General features: G+C 37.4%; 2 protein-coding genes across 3 annotated transcripts in view; one reads left to right on the top strand and one right to left on the bottom strand.

Moving 5' to 3' along the window:
* Positions 1-5,147, bottom strand: part of LOC138006633 (huntingtin-like) — a 78,506-nt gene extending 73,359 nt beyond the window's left edge. Inside the window, exons 1-4 of the mRNA XM_068853083.1 lie at positions 4,939-5,147; positions 3,423-3,506; positions 2,563-2,683; positions 1,316-1,375 (exon numbers count right to left, since the gene is read on the bottom strand). Coding sequence (XP_068709184.1) covers positions 1,316-1,375; positions 2,563-2,683; positions 3,423-3,506; positions 4,939-5,036 — 363 coding nt within the window. The 5' untranslated portion in view covers positions 5,037-5,147. The remainder of the gene's footprint in view (positions 1-1,315; positions 1,376-2,562; positions 2,684-3,422; positions 3,507-4,938) is intronic.
* A 53-nt stretch (positions 5,148-5,200) lies between these two features.
* Positions 5,201-7,500, top strand: part of LOC138006638 (uncharacterized) — a 16,637-nt gene continuing 14,337 nt past the window's right edge. The window contains exons 1-2 of one of the 2 annotated variants that reach the window (XM_068853094.1): positions 5,201-5,302; positions 5,498-5,558. In XM_068853094.1, the coding sequence (XP_068709195.1) occupies positions 5,274-5,302; positions 5,498-5,558 (90 nt within the window). In that variant the 5' untranslated portion in view covers positions 5,201-5,273. Of the gene's footprint in view, positions 5,303-5,494; positions 5,559-7,500 lie in introns of both variants that reach the window. The other variant, XM_068853093.1, reaches the window with a different exon arrangement.

Raw genomic sequence — 7,500 nt, 5'->3', positions numbered from 1 at the left:
GGGTCATACATGCTGTTTTGGTGCTAATCATTTTGCTGTTTCGTTGTTTAATAATGTCCTACCACAACTTAGGCTCGATTTCCGCCGCTCACTCGAGTTCGGGTATCCTCCCCGAGAAGAGACGGCTGGACGCGTGAGCGATAGATTGTGTCTGTGACGTAAATTCAAAATATAATTTATGCGAATTTAATAGTTGCGGGGAAATAGCATTAGACATCCCAAAAACACTGATTTTAAGAAAACAGAAATTACATAACAATGCTTGAAACGTCTGTGCGAAGTTTCCAGATGATACGAGCTTGAGTTTGTGGTTAAATGATCGATGTGAGTTTGAATTCAACCGGCGAATCATCAAATCTTCGGCTGCTTTAGCTCTCAGTCGACCTCATCGGCCCCCTCGTTTTGCCAGCAATAAACTCAGCAGTACTTTCAATTGATCTTGAGGAATTTTACTTGCTCTTACATTAGCGAAGTATGAGGAGAAAATTGCAATAGCAATGGATTTGAAAACCGTATTTTGACCTTTAATAGCGTCAACTGGAAAATCAGTGAAGTTTGCGAACTCAGGCGGTAGAAAACGACACAATTCCCATTCTCCAGCTTCTCGAACAATTTTTGTTGTCGCAATCTTGGATGTTTCCTATCTTAAAGTAAACCTCGAACAGGCCGGGTCAAAGAATACCTTCGCAGCCAAAACATATAATTTATGCCAGACCGATTTGTGCAGGTGAGTTTCTGATTGGCGGAGATTAACAATAGCTCACCTCACGCGTCCAGCCGAGATTTCGGGAGTGAGCGCTGGCTTATTTCCCGAAACAGCGGCTGGTAATCGAGCCTAACCACAACTCCAATTTTAAAAAAATTCCTTTTAAAGGGGCATTGTCATGAGCTGCACATGCTCAAGTTTGTTTGCTATCGAGCCCACGGAAAATTCTAGCCACCATCATGGATTCACGCGTGAGTCACGTATATTCACCCGAGTTTCTCCTTTGTCCACCATGGCCCTCCCCAGTGGACGCTATTTTGAATTTGTCGATTCAACTTGAAAAAAGTTAACCTAACACTTTTCAAGTTTTCACAAGATGCTAGCGCATGAGCTTCTCGTGACAGTTTCCCTTTAAGTTGGAAAGCAGAATGGGCAATAGTCAATTATTCATTGCAGACATGCAATTCACTGACTGACCAATATTCACCACAATACAATTCAATCACTCCAAAAATTTTATTGATGGTAGAACTTTTTATCTTCACGCTTGAAATATTAATCAACTATTAAATAAGCCAATCAGGACTAGCAAGACAAAATGTGCTTCACCTTCTTAATTTCTTTATACAGCTCGACTTGTATTCGTCCCAGACTTGTGTCCACTGTTCCCTGTTTAAAAAAAAAAACAAATAAACAATAGGGGAATCCTTGCTTACATTTTTCACCTCATTTGCACAATGTTATCATTTTCTAATCAGTCAGCTAAGAAAAAAGTACTGAATATTGAAAGTGCATTGCATCATGAGCTACTGTATCTCTGCAAATTTGAACCCAATATACAGCTGTATACCAGATAATCACTGAGCAATGATACGTCGAAAAATTTTAGAAATTTATAAGTATGGGATCATCAGACAATTATGTCCAGGATTAATCCTAATTAGATGCACACAGATTTCAATATTGGGGTAAGGGTGATTCCTTTGAGATCCAGGGATTCAGGGTTCAAGATGCGTTCTGACCACTGCTTGAATTTGTTCCTGGTACTCCCTGGTTCAACTTCTCAGCTGCACTTGTAAATAGCCAACGAGCTTGCCCCTGGTCAGTTGGGATTCTTAACAGTAACTGTTGTACAGTTGTTGTTGAATGTTCTGTTCTGTCATGATTGTGTTTCATTGGCCCTGAAAGGATCCTATGGGGAGTGGTCAATTAAGTATGCATGTATGTGTTCCCAAAATGCTTCTCCTCCACTAAATTTTAAGCTAGAAATTATGCTAACCTTAACCATTACCTTTTGTTGGAAATAGGTAGCATTAAAATGCTTAGACTTAAAAAGGGACATTTTGTGTTGGATGTCAAAATAGACCTTTTTGCAGATACGCCGGCCATTTTGATTTCTATTCACTACTTGCACAAATCCCATAATTCACCTCTTTTACCCCCCAAATATCTACATAGGCATTGTTTTCGACTTCTATTGGGACATTTTCATGTCCCAGGAGAAATTGCAAACAATGGTTATGCAAAAGTCTTGGGGGTAATAGAGGTGTATTATGGGATTGTGCAAGTAATGAATTGTTTCAAATAGCAATTATGGGATGCCCAGGGGGCAAATACATATTAATTTGCCCCCTGAGCATCCCACAATGTCTTTTGAAACAATAGAAGTCAAAATGACCCCGGTATCTGCAAAAAGGTCTATTGGGTGTGCATCTCATTAAGGTCAATCCTGGACATAAGTGAAACATTATGTCAGAAAAGATTCCCTTACAGAACACTAAGATCCCCACAAAAAAAAAACTTGCTAACTAAAGATGACTGTACTTCCCTTTATGTTTTTCAACCTGAAAGTGTACCTTGATAAGTTTATTCAGGCATTCCCCAGCCACCAAGCGAACATCTGATTCCGTATCATCGCAGCTGGTTAACAAGGAATCTACAGCTACGGCCAGGATCTTTGGAAATTCGCCAAGATTTCTGAAATACAAAATAATGCAAAAATTATAACAATGACTTGTGAATCATCTCAGGTGAAATTAAAAATGAAAATACAAGTTTATGCATGGCATATGTTCAAAGCGTCAAGCTTACAGGGTTGCGTTTGGAAAGTACTCTAATTAACAGAATGGCATCAAGAAACCCCAATGCAAAGACTGGCCTGCAGTTTGTTGTTCTACACAAAGCATGGCTGGGTATGTTGTAGGATCACCAAAGACAAGCCCAGCTGCAGGTCAGAGTGGAATGCACAACAAGCCCATGAAAACCTCGCATCCTAACCACTGCACTCTTAACCCTTTGCCACCTTCCCCTTCTGACTAGTAAGAGCACCACTTGTTAATTAATATATCTCTGAATAATGCCAGACGATCTTCCCTGTCCATGGGTAACCCCTAATTAGATCAACAAAAGGGTTAACGACACCTTGCCTGCTCTCCCAAGATGGCAACTTACAGATTTTACTGTCACATACCAGACAATTTTTTTTACTTGTCAATGAGGAACAGGGGAAAAGGTTAACAACAGCTACATCTGTATTGCACCAACCCTTCTCCCCGTGGAAAAGAGTGCTGTGGGAATCAAACCTCTAATTTTCTGCTCAAAGCAGAAGCTTCACCTATCACCCATCCAAATGCAGTGAGGCAAGTGGCTATTTTCAATAGTATTAAACAAATTTATTTAGTTAATGACAGTAAGAGTACATGAAACATATACTTGCCTTATAGCAGGTGAACATGTCAGCTCTGGAATGGTATTAAGGTGAAATATTCTGTCTTTTTTGGACAACAGGCTCTCTTTCTTTCTACAAAACATTAAGGTGAAAAGCTATTTATATTAAGTGCCCCTGTGACCAAAATATCAATTCTTATTTTTCTTTGGATTTCAAAACTATGTTTAATAACTAAACACTAAGTAACCAAACTTTTAAGCCTTGATTTCAAAAAGACAACTGTTTAGTTTAACTGGAATTTTCCTACTTAATAGTCCGCCATTCCTAACTTAAGTTCTTGAGAAAGCTGGATCAAGGTAAAAATTATGTCTAGTTTACTAGTTTAAGAATGCAATGCGTTTGTACGCTGCAGAATTAACATGCAGCGTGGGAATTTTGGGCTTTCAGACTTTTAAAACTCGCATTTTGCATACATACTGGTAATAAGCTGCATTCACATAGTGAACCTTTGACGTCATTTAAAAATTAATAAATTATTGTACAAGTATATGAATTGACAAATATATATATATGTATATATGCTTACATAGAGGAAATGAATAAATATATACAAGAGCTAGGATATATGTAAATAAATGGAAACACTTCAATATTTTACGGAGCAATCAAGTCTTTGTTTATGTTATTGAGAAGGTAATTTCCCCAACAACTTTACCGAATTCTCTTAAGCTCCGTAAACCATAGAGAAGTATTACTTAAGATAATATTACGAAGCAACTTCAGAACACCCCATATACCTAGAAACGTTACTATTTAACCTTATCACTCCGGACTGGTAGCCGATGAAAATGAATATTATAACTCAAAGCAGTAAAAACTGACTGCCACCACGGTCCGCAGTCAAAGAATATAAATATTATAAGTCAAAGCAGTAAAACGGACTGCCACCATGGTCTGTATTACCGTAGAGAATGAGAAATTTATAGGCCAAGCAGTTAAGGGGACTGCCACCGCAGTCCACAGTCCTGAGTCAATGAATGAGAATTTTATACTATAGGCCGAGCAGTGTCAAAACGGACTGCCACTGCAGTCCACAGTCCCGTAGTCATTGAATGAGAATTTTAAAAGGCCAATCAACAAAGGGGATTGTGTACTGCCACCATGTGTACTGCCACCGTGGTCCACAGTATGGATTAAAGAATGAGGTATATTACATGTGTATTGTAAATTATAGACTCAACTGTGGGACTGCCATGGCAGCCTTTTGAGATTAAATGTAAGTGGGCGGGTATTCTGTAATCTAGTCAAAATTATTTTCAACATTTATGGACATAACTGCATTATCTTCTAAAATTGGATAATTTTTTCCAGTAAAACACACACTTTCAACCAAAGTTACCCTTTGGCGCGGTGAAAGTATTTTACCGATTTCTCACAATTTATCAAAACAACAAAAAGGGGATCACATAAATTTTACGAGGAGCAAAAAGTGTTAATTATTTAAGAATATCTATGACTTTAAAGCTACAATAATGGGCAACCTCTACATGCGTGAAAAGCTCACTTTGTCAATGGATTCGGGTCCACTACCGGAATCCCTTCTCTGAAATTCTTCAGCGCGTCAAAGACCTTAAGGAGCTTATCAGCAGCTGCTAAAGACATGTTTTACTCGGTATTTGGCTGTCTCAACATTCGCAGAACATCTTCCTTAGGTCTCATCCACTTTTCCTCCCATGTCCGCCATCTTTGTTTTGATGAGCCTCGTTGTCATGTACCAGGTGACCTCGTTCCAGGCCTCCGTTATTCTTTCTCGACGACGCCTTTTCTTTCTTTCACTCTCACATTTCAAACTTCCATGCATGCAGAGATTCTTTCCTTTTTCTCGCAAAAAACGAGAAAATGGAAACTTCCCAGGATGCTAATTCAGGGTAAGTCCACTCACCACTCAGAGAAGAAGTGATCGCCATTGTCCAGTGGTAGAAGAATTGTTGTAACAGCCGACAGTATAACACATTTTTTTCTTAGTCTATGCCTGCCTTCGATTCATGATCATGAAGAAAATAACTTAATCGATGAATGATCTTCCTTTCGTTTAACCCGTTTTTTTAATTGCCTCCAAGAAGAGAGGGAAAACTGCACTCAATCATTTCCAGGATTCCTGGCGGCACAACCAACATTACTGAGGTATGTTCGATGCAAATGTGGGCGTTTTCTTCGCTTAAATTTCGGATTCTGTGCCTTCATGTTACCCAATTTGTCTGGTTGATACATGTTAAGTTCAAAGTCATTTTCGAGCATAATTTTTTGTATTAGTTCGCGAGCAGTGTGCCTTTATAAAGTTATTTTATTTGGATGCAGATCCCGAGAAATTAATGCCTCTCTCTATATATATATATAAACTTAGAAAAACTGAGTGCTAAAACTTTATTTGCGTATTATCTTCAGCTTGCATATTGCACAAGTGTGAGACGTTAGGAGAGGGATTGGTATTCAGTGTTGTGATAATAAATATTATTTTATTATATCATATCAGAAACCCATAATATTGGTATTCAGTGTTGTGATAATAAATGTTATTTTATTATATCATATATTAATTGAAAATAATTATGTTTGCATTCGAACCCCCATAGATTTCTAATAAGAGATTCCTTAGCTTGCCTGTAAAGATCCGGAGACTTTTTGTGGTAGTGCACTAAACACTTTTAAGTGCACTTTTAATTAAGTGCACTACACACAATGTCATCATTGGGGCTGAGTGAGTATTAAAGTGTAAGATTTGTAGGCTTGCTGCGCGTGCATGAATTACGAAACAAATGTATGGTTTTCTTGAATTGTAACAGTAAAAAATTGATGTTTGTTTGTGGCTCACTTGTCTTGTTTTTCCTTTCTTAATTTTCGTAATGAAAAGAGAATGAAAGCTGTTTGAGTATGTTTACTTATTGTCAAATTAACAGACATATTTAAGAATTCTTCAATGTCTCAAATCAAAGTCACTCTTTTCCTGTCTACAGAGATTGTCACGCAAGCTCACATTCCACAGATATTCTGCAGGTCAAATAAACAAGAAAAAAATTCACCAGTCAATCATAATAATTATTTTTACTCTCAAAGGCGGGCCAGGGTCAACTTCTCTGCCTCCATTGAAAATCATTCAGCAGTAATTTCCTCGCAACAGAAATAAAAACAGTAGAAAACTATTTTTATCTTTATCATTGCAATCGATTATCAAAAAAATGTAGATTTCATCAGCTTACAAGTTTGTGTTGAAATTCCCACGGCGCTGTGTTAAAAAATTTTGCGCAGTAATAGAAAAGATGAGTTCTTGTGAATTAAACAAAAATTAAAAATTGCAAACTTAGTTTTCACATATTTGAAATCTTTTAGTCAGCGAATGTAAGTGTACATTTGGCAACACTACTTTAATTTTGCTGATTCCTAAACACATAAATTATATCAGCTAGTCTGTGTCTGTTGATTTCACTGATTGCCTCTTTCTTCTCTTGTAATTTATTCACGCATTTTTTTGCTCCTCTTTTCTTTTGAAAAATTGTATCTGTGTGAAAAGTAGAGAAGCAGACGCTGCTTGTGTATTATGTGAGAGAAAATAAAGCTGAAAAGCTTTTTCAAATCCTCATGTAATTAAATTAATATTTGCACCGGAAAATAACTGGGTGAAACATGAAAATAAACAGGTCAATTGGAAGCGTGCTTGAATTCCAACAAATGAGCCCCAAAGTCAGCAAGAATTTGTGACGCTGATGAATAGTAAAGCAGCTGCTATTTCCAGAACGATGGAATCACCTGGTGATAAATAACCTCCTTTAGGACAGTGGATTTTTGACTTTGCAGAAACAATAGTCAACCTCAAGAGCTGGATGATTTTGATTTTGTGTTGAATTCACACATTTCTTGTTGAACTTTATAACACTTAAAAGAAAGAAACAAACTAACAAAACAACAATCCCATGCCTTACAATTATTTTGCCACAGATGTATCCAGTTGTAATTACATCCATACAAGGTAACTTGATCACAGGTGGCAAAAGTCTCCCCAAATGTTGATGCTGATGGTAACTTTTTATATTCACGGCACAAAATTTATGTTGTTTTCATGTGACAAATT

The sequence above is a fragment of the Montipora foliosa genome, chromosome 6 (genome assembly GCF_036669935.1).
Source record: "Montipora foliosa isolate CH-2021 chromosome 6, ASM3666993v2, whole genome shotgun sequence".
NCBI classification, from domain to species: Eukaryota; Metazoa; Cnidaria; class Anthozoa; order Scleractinia; family Acroporidae; genus Montipora; species Montipora foliosa.
This window is presented reverse-complemented; position numbering and strand designations above follow the sequence as displayed.